Here is a 14,903-nt window from a genome sequence, read left to right on the forward strand (position 1 = left end):
TGCTCAGCTTGACTAATTGACTTGCTATGTTAATACATTGGATCTCATTTAGCTAGATAACAAGCACAGTGTCCGAAATGGCCGATTCATATTAAGGCGTTGCAAAACAAGAAATCCTTGCCTGTAAAATAGCGTGTACCTTGAAGAGCGCCCTCCGTTTTTGGAATAATGACGTGGTGCAAGTTGGAGATGGGGGTTGTCGACTACCCTCATAATATGAGTGGCGGACAAGTAAAATGGTGAGTTGATCAAGACTAAGTCAGAGAAGAGCGATGAATATGGGAAATCAAAGGTTGAGTGGGTGGCAGTGGTGGGACCAACGAAATTGCGGCATTACAATCACGTGAGCTTCGGTTTCCACACGTCACTCTCGATACCAGCTGTGACCCCTAAGATTCACCGGTCAGGTTGTTTTTGTGCTGGAACTGTTCCGAGGCTCTTGAAACATCCTAGGCTTAGATACTTTCAATATGAGTGTAATCCCTTCTTACGTGACAATACCAACAAATGCTACAATCCTACCTACCAAATCTTCCCAAACTTCTGAAGGTTATTTCTCCCAATCGCCTTCTCGTGAAAGCTCTTCGCCACTGTCTGTAAGGACAACCTTAGAGGCTATGCAATTGAGGTCATCTAGTCAGTTGGTGGCATCACCGACGTCCGGTGGACCCCAGTCTCCCATGCGAACGTCAACTTTCAGCATACCAAGTATGCTACTTGCTGCTACTACACAATCAATGCCTACCGCCCCGACATCGCCTCGAGAGATCTTGGAGAGTAATGGAAAACTACTTTCCAACCGTGACGCACTGTCTATTCAGATCACCACTGCCAACTTTCGTCGCTTTGTCTCTAGGAGCGGGCCGGTATTTTGGTTCCAGGACCGCGTGGAAGAGATAGTCCTATGGAAGCGGGGATGGTGCTACACAATTGCATGGGGTTTTGTATACTCATTTATGTGTGAGTCTCTGTTTCCATACAAAGGAAGTCGTGTGCATTGATTTGTTTCGAAGGTATATACCCTCGAATGCTGTTGATTTTACCTCAGTTGGTATTATTGGCCATCATGTTGATCAATTACCCTGGAAGTCATAACCGACGACCAGGCTCCCCCAGCGCCAAAGGGATCAGCGACAGCCCAACTCGCCCAAGCCCTCAACTTATAGCACCTGAAGGAAGCTCGGAATGGTATGCAAATTTGCAAGCCATCCAGAACCTCATGGGCGCTATATCGGACGTGCACGAATTAGCTGTTACTGTTGTTCCCTACCTGACTTGGGCAACTCCTGCAACTCGGTCAATACTGTACATGACTATCATGACTCTCCCAATCGGATTTTTGCCAATATCACCACAACAAATCTTTCTCGGAGGCGGACTTAGTCTTTTGTGTATAATGCACCCGTTTTTCCAGAATCTTCTCCCGGGAATCGTCGCTCAAATAACACCTGCTATGCGTGTAATCTGGGAGAGGTTATTGGACGATCTCAGAATGGAAGAACGCCACGTTGAAGCGCGAGGAGGTTTTCGTGTCGAGTTACGTCTACCTGGTTTTCGAACAATGCATATACCAGCTACCCTAAAATCCATTTTGGGAGTTGACTCGTCGGAGAAGGTGCCAGCTCAGTATCCTATTCCAGAACCGGACGAAGAGCGCATGCTCGAGGTCGAGTTGTTTGAAAACGAGCGGTGGGTGGCAGGCTCCGGATGGAAAGCAACGAATCTTCGGACGGGAGAACGGCGAGGGTTTACTAGGGGTAGAGATGGATGGAGCGCGGGAGATGTGAAGGGGCTGGACTATGGAAATGTCAGGTCTGATATTTCTACTCGCTCATCGAGCTCATGTATCTGACGCGCCTCTGGTCCAATCCGCTCCATTTGTCATCAGCAGTAATCTAACATTCGACCTGAGCCCAGGATGGAGGTTCGTCGAGACAGAGGACTGGAGGATCGACTGGGTAGGCTCGTGGATAGCGTGCGGTTCTGATAGTGGTAGGCTGGATGTCTCGTCCAATATTTCTGACATATACTAACGTTTTCTCAGACGGATGGGTCTATACCAATGATTCATGGCTGAACCCAAAGCCATTCCCGCCCAACGAGCTCGTTCAAACCACTTCTAGTGCCGCGGCCAATGCCTTGGGTCCTGGAGTGACTAGGAGAAGAAGATGGAGAAGACGGATATACCGCGTCAATGTCTAGACCATCATCTCGTGTTGTCCATCGCGTGTCCTTTGGGTGCACATTCAAACTGTAAATTATTTGGCGAACGTAATCACCAAAAGTATTCAAAACGTTGCCGCATCATCGGTACCGCCAAAGCAGTGCATTTTCGGCATATTTAGATGTGGTCTCAGTTGGAGACTTCAGCCCAAGGATAAGGCGGAGAAACAATGTGATAGAGCTGACCGAGATTGGCCGTAGCCACAACCAGAACGACACGGGCACTTCGGAATTTTGGTTATATGCTACAAAAAATATATGTATTGCTCTCCAGTAAATGAGTATTGTTATCCCTTCTGTAAGAGTGCGAACCTGTTCCCATAAGATCGAATCCAACACGAGGAGTCTAAGCGCCCACATTACAGGCCACGAGGTCGACAGCGCCTTATCCTTCTCTCTCCTTAGGGATATCCGAACATTCCAAGACACTTAGTTTCACGGCCTGTAAAAGGTGTTACTCGAGAGTATCGTCATCGAATATCGCGACCTTTGGCTCGCCCCTACTATCGATCACCCTACCAGCCACAATGTCAGTACCCCAAATGCTAAGCCCAAGTCGGATAATTTACCCTCTATACATTCCAGTGCTGTTCATGGGCATTGCAACTTGACAAAGGATAGTAAATTTACCGTACTCTAAGTTCACCCCTGATGAGCAATAAATTTGAGCTCACCATTTCCGAGGTTATCTAACGCAATAACTCCACCCATGCCACCCACTTCTCGGAGGTCTTCTACCACTTTTTGCGCAGCGCTCTTCAAACTTTGTCCCTGATACCTCATTCGCCTTGCTAGCGTCACTGCTGTTGCCTCCCTGATAAAGTACTGATACGTCTGTCATTATGAAAAGAATAAACTTCGGAACTATCCCGTGATTCTTACGTCTCCGTCACCGGTTCCCGAGATGCCTACCGCCCTAATCGTAGTCTTATCCCTCCCGAAAGCTTGAAGAACTTTGGCCCAAAGTCCTTTCCTGGGCTCAGACCATTTTTCAGCCCAATAGCCAGAGCCCATACTAGGTGTGTCGCCAATACGTCCAACAAGCTTATTGGTCTTACCACCGGTGCTTGTGCAGCAGGCTATATGCCCATTGACATCCAAAGCCACAGCGCCCACAGTCCCGGTAGGTAGCTGGTCGAGTGGCGGGTATGGTATGCCTTTACTTGGCTCTCCAGGGAGCGGCGTCTCGGGAAGACCCAGTCCGCGCCGGTGTTCGCGCCACCGATGCTCTGTCCAGTAGTAGGATGGATCGACGAGCTCTTGGCCCACCTGATGACCTATTTCTTCTGCAGCAGCTCCCGAGAGGAATGCATGCGGGGCAAGAGTGGGCTCTAAATAGAGCGCCCGAACCATCTGAGATGGGTTTTTGGCCCGCGTAAGGAGTGTCAGTGAGAAACCCTTGCGCGAGGCCGGAACAGATGGATGGGAAGGAGGTGGATGAGAAAGCATTATAGAGGCTTCAAGTTCGTTCTATGCAGCCCGTTAAGTTGACAAAACTCGAACCAGTATTACACGATAACGACTTGCCTTTCCCGCAGCATTGAAGACCGCTCCGTGTCCAGCATTAAACAGCGGACAGTCTTTACATATCGCTTGTTAATATATTCATCAAGTGTATTTAGCTGCACCGTACCTTCCAATACGGTGACTGCTGCCACAGCAGCATCCATCGCTTGTCCACCAGACTTCAAGACATCGTTTCCGGTAACGAGTGCTTTCCTAAGAGCCTCTTTATATAGCTCCCTTTGAGCTGGCGTCGAACTACATATACATTCAAAGTCAGATAACTTATTTAATAATTCAATAAGATTTATATACTTCTTCTTGAGTAGTAGTCCAGCACCTACGAGCCTGCTATCAGCTCGTGATAGACTGCGTGAGAACACGTTGCCAACTTACCACCATGAATTACTAGCACTGGCCCAGGCTCTCCTTTGAGGGTGTGCGCAGCGAGGTTTGGTTTCTCCACTAGGTTTTCGTCAGATCCTTTCTTGGACATGTTGTTTAGCATAGTGTATGGAGGATCGGCAAGATCGGCTGGAATGTCTGAATATAGAGGATAGAGGTACGCAACAGCTGGACAAGATAAGATAAGATCTCCAAATTCTTGATCAATTTGAAATACACACATAAATTTCTTGTGAACGACCATATTAGAAGGGCCAATCACCTGTGGCACCTGATACTTTACTTGCCCACCACCGAAGGGACTCATTATGAGCAAAGGAGATATAGCTACCGCTCAAGTGAATGGAGAGTTCTCCATCAAGCCAGAGGCGAAGCAGCCTCAGCTAGACACCTCTCAGGTTTGTTGTTACATTCATTCCGCCATGGGTCGAGCTGACTTGGCCAATTCAACAGTGGCCATTGCTGCTGAAAAACTACGACAAACTCCTGGTTCGTAGCTCTCACTTTACTCCCATCCCACAAGGGTGCAGCCCTCTAAAGCGGGATCTCCAATCATATATCAAGTGTGTATATTTTCAAAGCCTGAGTTTGGATGTGCCATATTAATAAATCTGCAGGTCTGGAGTCATCAACCTGGACAAGCCTTCAAACCCCTCATCTCACGAGGTTGTTGCTTGGATCCGACGCATCCTTCGAGTCGAGAAGACTGGCCACAGCGGAACTCTTGACCCCAAGGTCACTGGCTGTTTGATTGTTTGCATTGACAGGGCAACGCGATTGGTGAAGAGCCAGCAAGGCGCTGGTAAATTATCTCCTTATTATACTTTCTACTACTAACTCATTCGTACCTCAGGTAAGGAGTATGTTTGCGTCTTACGACTCCACGATGCACTCGAGTCGGAAAAGGCCCTCCCTCGTGCTCTTGAAACCCTGACCGGTGCTCTCTTCCAGCGACCTCCCCTTATTTCCGCCGTCAAGCGACAGCTCCGTATCCGAACCATTCATGAGAGCAAACTCCTCGAGTTTGACAATCAGCGAAACTTGGCTGTATTCTGGGTTAGCTGTGAGGCCGGAACTTACATCCGAACATTATGCGTCCACCTCGGCCTACTTTTGGGAGTTGGCGGACACATGCAAGAGCTTCGACGTGTTCGTAGTGGTGCGATGAGCGAGAATGACGATATTGTAACTATGCATGACGTTTTGGACGCACAATGGACGTATGACAATACCCGCGACGGTACGACGCCCGCATATTTATTTTTAGCTATTATTTACACCTTTTTTTTGTCGCAGAATCGTATCTGCGACGGGTTATCCGACCCTTGGAATGCTTGATGGTCGGTTACAAGCGAATCGTCGTCAAGGATAGTGCCGTCAACGCCGTCTGCTATGGCGCCAAGCTCATGATTCCGGGATTGCTGCGCTACGGTGAGCAAGCATACGTACAGCTTCAGTAAGCAAATACTAATCGTTACAAAACAGAGGCCAACATTGAAGTACACGAGGAAGTCGTACTAATGACCACCAAGGGAGAGGCCATCGCGCTCGCTATTGCTCAGATGTCCACTGCTGACTTGGCATCCTGCGATCATGGGGTTGTTGCTAAAGTCAAGCGATGCATCATGGAACGTGATACCTACCCCCGACGATGGGGCCTCGGTCCTCGAGCTCTGGAAAAGAAGAAAATGGTCAAGGACGGCAAGCTCGACAAGCACGGTCGGGCCATTCAGGGCGTTACCCCTGCCTCCTGGACCAAAGATTATGTTGACTACTCTGTGCAGCAGGACGAGGAACCTGTTCCTGTGAGTATTACTCCTGATCCTGATATGTGCATATACTGAATTTTTTCCAGACCCAGCCTCCTGTACCAGCCTCTGAACCTCCGGCCACCGTAGAAGAAGCGGAGACTGAGCCCAAGGAGAAGAAACGCAAGCGCAAATCGGAGGTGGCTGAGGCGGACGTGACGATGCAAGACGCCGATGAGGATGAAGGCAAAGACGAGGAAGATGAGGAGGCGCGAAAGCAGCGTAGAAAGGAGAAGAAAGAGAAGAAGGAAAAGAAGGAAAAGAAAAGAAGGGAGAAAGAGGAGGCTGCGAAACTAGAGGAACAAACGGTAAGTATCCCTTGGACTATTATATGAAACGTAATCCTCACAGGCTTGACTTAGTCTCCCGAGAGGAAAAAGGCCAAGAAGGCCAAAGATGACGACGCATCTACGGACTAGGTTTGCTCTGAACTTTGATACAGTGCACAGTACAAAAGGTTTTTGTTCGCCATGTATAACTATCTGTCGTTGATCACACTCTATCCAATGAAATCACAAATACTGCGTCACCGACAGCTAGACACTATAGCATGATAAGATCCTGAAAATCAGTATATCAGTAAATGACATCTTTTTTCAGCATAATTTGGTCTGAAAACTACAAAGTCAGTATGGTTTCCTCAGTACGAATCAGACCAAGAGAGGATTAGTATTTAAAGTTAGCATATATTGGTCTTGATTTCAGTTCAATTCCTACTTAAATATACATTCTTATTTTCAGTATTTTAACCTTGTACAGTGAGAATTGAGTTGTAAGTTCGCGGCATGTGCCCTGTATGTCATGCACATTTTAAATCAAACTGGTCAAGCACGACCAGAGTTATATACCACAAGGCAAGGATATTACATATAATAACGATCACCAATGTTACCCATGCCTGGAGTAATAGACCAAAGACGCCTCCCTGGTGTACCGTCTTCATGATGAAGCCAAGCCTCCTGGAGCCCATCATCAACCGCCCCGCACACAAACCTTATCCCTGGGAATGTCTTTCGAATGACGGCCATTCCACCTCGGGGAACGCCGAGGAAAGTGACAAAGATAATGTGATCTTCAGCAACACCGTGATCGAGTAGCACCCGTATCGCCATCAATGCCGCCGCTCCAGTTCCGATCTAAGCAGGAGCTGGGATGAGTATGTCAGATTTGGGCAATATCCAGATCTCACCTGGGCATCGAGTAAGAACACCCACGCATCCCCACTTTCTTCCCTCCTTTGAACAACCGATGGGAGCATACTATGCAATAACATCGGCTCCCCTGAAGAAGGATCAGATTGAATGAGAAGAGACCCAATGGCGATGTCCCGCATCACGCGCCGAAGACCCTTCTCGAGCATGCCCCCTGCGCGAACAATGCTGTGGAGCAATGGTTGAATATTTCTTGGCGACCAGACTTTAGAAGCAAGAAACCCACGTAACAGAACAGATTTGCCTGATAGGGTTATCCATATCGACATCCTTGCCGTCTGCAATGGCCCCAGTTGGAGTAGACACGTTTATGTTCTTGAATGGTAGGACCTCCATTGCCTTCTCGCAGATCAGGGTGGCCAATCGGTCCGCGTAAAAAATGAAATCTTCTCGTGAGGTCTCCTTGTCACGTAAAATAGTATATATGCCCTACATAATTGTTAGATTCGCTTAACCCCGTACATTACATCAAACGTGCCCTTAATTGCGGGGTTTGGGGTAACACAATCAGATTGCAAGATGTGTCTGTCGTCACAGTTGGAGAGGTGATTATGTGGACCAGGGAATCCGCACGAGCTAACTTGTCCCTGAACTGGAAAGAACGTTCTGAAAGCTTCTTGCGGATGTGTGTCGTAATGAGATCTATCGCAACGGCGTTCCTTACTCCTGGTACGATCTATACGGTCTATGTGAGCAAACAATTCGTTTCCAGCATTTATTTACCAACAATATCTGCATATCTACATCTTTCGTCAGTATGCAATGGCCACATATTGTGCTTCACTTGCCTTGCTGTAGGTGCGACGAAATAGTCATAGGCCGGTTTTACAAATCGCAAGTATCTGGAGAATCTGTCGAAGCATATATCTTCTATCATCGGGGAGTACTTACTGTTCGAGAATACCATCGACATCACGCCCTCGTTCTGCGACATCACGTTTAATTCGACGTGCCAGCATAAGATCCGAGTCGCATTGTACGAATATCTAAACCTGGTGTGAATATTGAACACTATTTTATGTCGGAAACGCTAACCTTGACATCGTAAAGGTCTCGCAACTGAGGATCTTGCAATGCCATGATGCCCTCGACTAAATATTACAATAAGTCAGAACTAAAAATAAATTTACTAATGATCAACCAGATTATTTACCGATTATGATATTTGCTCCATACAAGTATTTCCTTTGCTCCATTCTCTGATGTTCCGTAAACGAATAGATTGGCACGTTCGCTTGCCTACATCCTTTCAAGTCTCGTAGGCACTGGCCGAAAGTAAGCACGAACCGATAGATGTTATACAAAAATACTTACCTGAGCAAACAGTGGCATATCAATTGCGTCCGGATCTTAGTTAAATGCAGTTGAAAATTTGAATCACAATGAATCTGTATGAAAATGCTTACGATCGAAATCCTTCAAAAAGTCATTATACAAAGTAAGGATCACGCAGGGAGTTTCATCCGAGAATCATAGACTTACATATTGGTTTGCAAAAGCCAGTTCCAATTCCTCCGCAGTATGTTCTTTGTAGAATGAATCCTGGGACATAATGACGACAGAAGGTATCGCTACCTCAAATTGTCAGTTGGTGGGTCACACGATCAGGTAAAAGAACCTACAGTCCATAGATCGAACTATCTCCTGAGCGACATGAGTCTATCGTAATAGTAAGATCGCCTTTATGATAAGAAAGAATAAAAAAGACAGGAGCTTATTGGCTGACCTTGCCGCTGGCAGAACCGCCTTTGAGATTGCTTGATGTGAAAAAATACCAGACGACCGCGTTGTGCTCTCACCTGCAATCCCGATAACAAAAGCGTCCGTCAAGGGTTTTCCATCCTGACCATACCTACCAAGAATATATCACATAAGAATTGGTAGCAAATTAGTAGCGAATTATACTCACCAAGGCGGCCGCCCATGAGAAACCAAGAGCTTGTTCTTGTCACCAGCCGCTGTCAACGGTACATTATTCAAAAAGGGCGTTTGGCTCGTGTGTGTTCGAAAAATTGTTGGCCTTCGCAACGCCTATTGACGTTTATTGAGATACAGCTTAGTTGTACTATTTATATGAGCAAATAACGTTATTTATACCATATTCAATCAAGAAGAGTTGTGCATGCCAGCAAATCCTAAACGCGTTCTCCTGCGTTGAAGACCCGTGCGTCACGTGATTCGCCGGAACGGTCCGGTGACCCTTTAGCTCAACTCGTCTATGGACTAGACCATTAAGGATTGAATAGAATACTGGATGTATGCATTGTTTCGTGAGCGCTGTACGAATTTTATGGACACAATCAAGCGTATTCATTTTCGGAATCAAGTTCAGGGGTGAAAAGTGGTACAAGGCTCAGGTTATGATGGCCAAGTGATCATGAGCCATGTGGTTCAAACGGCAACCCCGGCGGTTGCATTCGCCATCGGAGCCAAAGCTTGCATCAGAGGGTCGAGTGCCCTCGTCCAGAATCCACCCAGTCACGGGTCACGTATTCGTGCTTCAAATCATAGTGTTTCAAGCATTCGGAGCCGCACACCCTTCACAAACCAAAGCCTTTCAGGGGTGCGTATCACACGGATTTTTGGCCCCATGACCAGCGACGAAGTATGCTAAACCAGCCGTTCCTGGTAGTCGAGGTGTGTCTGCCATCGTAGAGAAGACTCGCCGGCCGGGGCCTGTGTCAATAACCCGGAGGGGGGCGAAGAATTTCGCACACGAGCGACAGGCCAGTTCTCTGAGATACCTGAATGTGTGCGTGTAGCTAGCCTAAAATTTGAGTTGGACGGTATTGACGTACTATAGTTTAATGGTATAGGGTGGCACTAACCGGCAGTAGATTCCGTACCTCACATGTGACCTCTAGCCATTGTACTAACACGGCGCCAAGTATAGAACTAGATCGATCGTCCCACAAAGCACGCAAGTGCCCGGGAAAACCATAGACACATTCAATAGCATAAGTAGCCGACACGTCGCAATGCATTTGGGTTTACGTGGCTAAATGGCAGACTCTTCTGCCCGGTTTCTACTGCGCGTTCTCTTCGACGCAGATGCGACGCCAGGCGACACGAGGTTGTACACCGCCGAGAAACAAATTAGACATTCTTCGGCCATATTACGCCACTGGACGCATGGTTGAGATTGATGATGAGCTTTGTCTATGTATCTGCAACCTTCAAAAGACATGCCCGAACCAAACTCTCCATTGTGGTTGAAGAACGTTCGCGACCCGCGAAGCTACATGCTTATGGGCGGAACAAATGCCGAAACGTCCTCGAGTTATATTTAACCACAGGTTCTCCCGGCGAAGGCCTTGAAGGAATTGCAATGTATATACCTGGCATATAACACAAGAAGCGTATTAACGTACCGGTGCTAAAAATGGATCAAGGACACATCCCCCGCATGGATATCAATCAAAGTTCACGAATCGAAGCCCCGAGGCTAGTACCTACACAGGTGCTCATACCCTCTGAAATGCTGAATATTCATTAAGTACCGGATGTGGCGGTCTGAAGTTCCGCGACCCATGACTGTCCACGAGGCGATGCAACCCCAACAGAAACCGGATTTGTTCGGACGAATGAACGACGAGCGAGAGGCAGGTGGGCGCAGTTATAGATTTACACATGGTCGCACAAAGCAGATTCGTAGTCCATAGAAGTAGCCAGATTAGAATCTCATAGGATTAGGTTTTGGTACCCAAGAATACTATAATAGGAATTAAAAATTTCAGGTAAAGCCGCGTTTCTGAATGCTCAGATGACCCAAGAACTAGCCGGCTGGACAGTCAAAAGGAGGATTCCCACGTGCGCGCGTATGATCAAGCCTGATGTATAATATCCAAAAAAGCACGTAAAGGGATTCATACCGCCATCGCTATTGCGCCATTCCCACACGATGATGGTCATGAGTAGAGTGGAGCATCCCGCCCATGTTTGAAAATTCAATGGCCAGGATAAGCGTTCGTCAAGCGCCGTCCTAGAATAGCATAACGTGGGGTAATAGAGTGATGCTCAGAAGGTTATAGAAGGTATCTGCGTAAGGTCGGCATCGCCAAGGGGCAACGAATTCAGAGAACGCACGGTGGGGTCGAGGTCAGCTGTCAGCAATCACGTAAGGGACAACACAGGTAAATATTGCATTTGAGACTCGGACCCTGAGTTCCCCGCACCATGGACAGGCTTTGCATAAATTGAGTGGTCAGCTGCTCCATTTCACGACAACTCGTTCTCCCCCAGCAAACTTTTTACCCCTTACAATCCTCTACTACTTGAATGCAGACTAGCGTAGGATACTTCCCAAAGTCGTACCCAGCAGAGCTCTACGAGAGCGTCTGTGCTATTGTGAGCACCGTCTCCTGAATAGCGTTACGCTTATTATTGATCGAAATTTCTAGATTTTTGAGCTCTCATTGCCACCTGCCTATTCCTCCCTTGATCCCCTTATCCAAAAGGAAGATCCAAACTCTCCGGTCGCTCTCCCATCGGCATATCCGGCAGCTTACTGGAGTGAACCTATTGCGCGTCGCACACTCGCGAGCCTCTCTTTGGTGAACAAGTCATGGCGTGAGGCGGCCAAGCCATATCTCTGGAGGCGCATTGAGGTAGGTCCAGTCTTGTTATTAGTGTACGTCCTGTGCTCACTTGGTGGATTTTTCTGCCGCCACACTTGTGTAGATTCGCCTTCCTCGTAGCTGGCTCGGAGTATTGGAGGAAGTCGGAGGTGGAGACGCCGAAAACGACAATTCTCAAGACAATGAACTCGTGACTCGTACTGTTAAACAGGCCGCTGAGGCCGCTGCCAAAGTTGGGGGGGCTTGCGCCATTCAGATCCACGAGTCGATCATGGCTAAGCTCGGAGTGATGGAGCAACAAGATGCGGATTTTGTACTGGACTCCGGAATCCCGGTTGAACTCCTGTCGCCGCCGGCTTCCCGTGAGCCCAGTCCAGGTCGGCTCCGGGCAAAAAGTCCAGGGCGGTGGCGCATTCTCAAAACCGTGCACGATCTAGCCGAAAGCGCGGCAGGCGCATATGGTACGTGTGTCAGTTTGACATGCCCTTTTCTCTTGACTTATGCACGTGTGCTCTAGTACCTACGCCAGATGACCCGAGGCCAGGGAGGTTCATCCAGCACCTCGACTTCAGTCATTTTAGGACTATTGGCATGCGTCGATCTGTTGGTGAAGGTGTCAACAGCCGGTTCGTCACCGGCGATCGATTAGAAACCCTCTTAAAGGTAAGCTTCATTAATTGGATCTTGTTTCTATTTTTGTTCTGATGATGCTTTTTAGGAAATGCCGAATCTCATCACGTTCGGCGCGACTGAGTACATGGATGGAGCCCTCACTCTTGGTGTTTTGACGGAACTCCTCTTACGTGGTCGACGACTGGCAGCGCGCACTCGGGGCCGCATGCTCCCGGCTTTCATCAATGACGTTGATGACGACTCAGAACGCAGGGCGGATTGCCGGCCCTTGCAGGCACTTGACCTCTGCGGTTGCGTCAGTGCCGTGTTCGTCCGGGCTCTCGCGGATTTTGTCTCCCACAACCTTTTGAAAGAGGACGGAACTAGCCCCAACGAAGAGGACGCTCGCGGACGTGTCGGCCGACATGGCGCACGTGATGAAGATGATGAAACGCCGGTGGCCGCGCTCTACGGCTTGCAGCGCCTAGGCATGCGTGGTGTAACCTCTGTTCCACCAACGATCCTGACGCCATTTGTCCTCGCTTGCCCGCACCTGACTCACCTTGACTTGTCTGGTACACGTTGTGGACCCGAACTATTGGATGCCCTCGCCGAGAGTCCGAGTGTCAAGTTGGTCTCGCTTAACTTGGGCCGATGCTCCCGTTTGACTGGCCAATCACTTGTTGACCTACTATGCTATGGGCGCTCGACTCGCGATCTCACAGAATTGTGTTTGTACGGCGACGCTACCCTCCCATCTCCGCTAAGCGAATCCGAACTCACTACTTTGATCACCGAAGCTCCATGCTTTGTTTCTGGATCCCTCCAATATCTCGACTTCTCTAGCGCTCCCCTGACACGTGCACATCTCGAACGTCTTGCTTCACAACCTGCCCTTCGCTCCCTTGGCCTTTCTCACATTCCCGCACTGCCACTCGAGGACATTGCGTGGTTCATCTTGAACAAGGCACCTGATACAGAAATTCTCACTCTGATCGGCACTTCCCCCGAGATCGCACGTGGCGGGAAGGTCTCGCTCGCCTTGCATAAGCACATTATCCGGCCACTATGCACCCCTCCGTTCCGGATCACCGGCTTACCCGGCTCATCACCTGCTACCGCCACGGAGATCCCCACCCGACTCCGGGTAATCGAACTCTCGATCGCCACTCTGAACGGGTTGGGCGCTGGGGCGGGCGCCTGGCGTATCGTGCGGAGCAAGGGCGGACGCGGGTTCTATGTTGACTCGAGTGCCGGATGGGTTGCTTCCCCCGAGAACCACGGTGCGGTCTTGCAACGAGATTTGCCCGAGAGCCATCCGCTGCGCGCCGAGGTCGAAAGACTAGCAATGGCAAACGGAAACGTGAGCAGCGGTGTGGGTTGGCACGCGCGCAAGATGGAGGTGCTTTACGGAACGGGAATGCTCGGACGAGAAGATGGATTGTACGGTGCTGTGTCTTTTGCATACCAAGGATAAATACCCCCTGTGTTCGGTGATATATGATCGGTTTCTTTTGGGTCAGTTCTAGATATAGGTCACTGGGTTAGGTTTGGGTCAAGGTTGGAATCTTGTTCATGCATCTAATTTTGTTCGTCCTCTGCTCTCTCTCAGCTTATGTTTTGATATATAGTTATGAACATCTGTACAAAAAAGCAATCAGTCAATAAAATTCTTTCATGTTCTTTCTTACAAATCGTGCCCAGATCGGTTGGGCTCGATAGTGGTACCAGCCTGTGATTTTAACCTAATGAAAATAAGGGTGGACCTTCAAGTTGAAAGAATCTCAATGTGTCTTTTAAGTTTGCCCGGGTGTTCATATCTTTTTAGCATGATTCATACTAAGCTTAAGTTGCGCTGAGATCGTTGTTTTCAGCTGGCAGCATCGTACTGGGTGAGAAAATTTTAACAGATACACTAACGCTCAGAACCTTGTTGTATCAGTGGCGATAATGAAGAGGCTGTGGATCGGAGCCTGCGGAGACCTACGAGCCAAGTCTTGCGCGAAGGATGCGATGGTCGAGTGCGCGGCCACGTGCGCGAGTCGTTTTCCGATCGTTTTCATACCATCAAAATCTGTGGCTCCACGCAGTGGCAATCATTGGATGTTGGTCGTTGCCGATCACATCCACATCGTGCGTTCGGTCTACCAACGCGCTCTTTCTTGTTTTATGTCCCACCCACCATCCCTGAGTCCACGCATATGTGAACATGCATTGGTACGTGTTGTAAGTCTCGATTCGTCATTCTATGGTATATTATTTCCTGTGCCGACCTTTATACAGCTGTCGCTAGGGATGGCCCACCCGCCCGCGAGTGCTGGCTCGCGTATGGGTGCCCCAGACCCCTCATCCGGTGCATGTGTGCGCTGGATTGCCCAGACTAAACTGGTACCTGGCGACAGAACATATCTTGCGCGATCTCACGACTGACAGAGCACCGGAGCGTAAGACGGAGTGTCAGCAAAATCCCATCGCTATGTATTTCCACGAGCCTGCACGGCTGGCTCATCCGTGTGTACCGGCTATCTACAGATTTTGTGTTTCCGCGGACGGTTGGCGAAATC

At 48.7% G+C, this 14,903-nt stretch overlaps 5 protein-coding genes across 5 annotated transcripts; 3 read left to right on the forward strand and 2 right to left on the reverse strand.

Moving 5' to 3' along the window:
• Positions 1 to 737: 737 nt before the first annotated feature.
• RhiXN_02989 (integral peroxisomal membrane peroxin protein) lies at positions 738 to 2,202 on the forward strand (the record flags this gene model as incomplete). Its single annotated transcript, XM_043322806.1, has 4 exons — positions 738 to 960; positions 1,014 to 1,812; positions 1,889 to 1,992; positions 2,045 to 2,202. The coding sequence occupies 4 exons, from the start codon at positions 738 to 740 to the stop codon at positions 2,200 to 2,202; spliced, it is 1,284 nt and encodes a 427-aa protein (XP_043178302.1).
• A 475-nt stretch (positions 2,203 to 2,677) lies between these two features.
• On the reverse strand, positions 2,678 to 4,222 carry RhiXN_02990 (asparaginase; the record flags this gene model as incomplete). Its single annotated transcript, XM_043322807.1, has 8 exons — positions 2,678 to 2,738; positions 2,793 to 2,859; positions 2,898 to 3,057; positions 3,106 to 3,693; positions 3,727 to 3,803; positions 3,857 to 3,984; positions 4,042 to 4,066; positions 4,123 to 4,222. 8 exons carry the CDS (start codon positions 4,220 to 4,222, stop codon positions 2,678 to 2,680), a joined length of 1,206 nt encoding a protein of 401 aa, XP_043178303.1.
• A 217-nt stretch (positions 4,223 to 4,439) lies between these two features.
• Positions 4,440 to 6,358, forward strand: RhiXN_02991 (centromere/microtubule binding protein cbf5; the record flags this gene model as incomplete). The annotated part of the gene is made up of 8 exons (XM_043322808.1): positions 4,440 to 4,529; positions 4,585 to 4,694; positions 4,749 to 4,933; positions 4,985 to 5,371; positions 5,428 to 5,562; positions 5,617 to 5,936; positions 5,987 to 6,247; positions 6,302 to 6,358. 8 exons carry the CDS (start codon positions 4,440 to 4,442, stop codon positions 6,356 to 6,358), a joined length of 1,545 nt encoding a protein of 514 aa, XP_043178304.1.
• A 444-nt stretch (positions 6,359 to 6,802) lies between these two features.
• On the reverse strand, positions 6,803 to 9,800 carry RhiXN_02992 (uridine kinase; the record flags this gene model as incomplete). The annotated part of the gene is made up of 16 exons (XM_043322809.1): positions 6,803 to 7,075; positions 7,129 to 7,318; positions 7,377 to 7,579; positions 7,656 to 7,826; positions 7,878 to 7,992; positions 8,042 to 8,136; positions 8,186 to 8,241; positions 8,304 to 8,415; positions 8,465 to 8,499; positions 8,557 to 8,566; positions 8,633 to 8,721; positions 8,773 to 8,809; positions 8,877 to 8,896; positions 8,950 to 9,002; positions 9,060 to 9,108; positions 9,725 to 9,800. 16 exons carry the CDS (start codon positions 9,798 to 9,800, stop codon positions 6,803 to 6,805), a joined length of 1,584 nt encoding a protein of 527 aa, XP_043178305.1.
• Positions 9,801 to 11,428: 1,628 nt separating this feature from the next.
• On the forward strand, positions 11,429 to 13,816 carry RhiXN_02993 (F-box-like protein; the record flags this gene model as incomplete). The annotated part of the gene is made up of 5 exons (XM_043322810.1): positions 11,429 to 11,497; positions 11,551 to 11,780; positions 11,848 to 12,188; positions 12,245 to 12,390; positions 12,446 to 13,816. 5 exons carry the CDS (start codon positions 11,429 to 11,431, stop codon positions 13,814 to 13,816), a joined length of 2,157 nt encoding a protein of 718 aa, XP_043178306.1.
• Between the last annotated feature and the right edge of the window lie 1,087 nt (positions 13,817 to 14,903).

This window comes from Rhizoctonia solani, chromosome 3, assembly GCF_016906535.1.
Source record: "Rhizoctonia solani chromosome 3, complete sequence".
Taxonomy (NCBI): domain Eukaryota; kingdom Fungi; phylum Basidiomycota; class Agaricomycetes; order Cantharellales; family Ceratobasidiaceae; genus Rhizoctonia; species Rhizoctonia solani.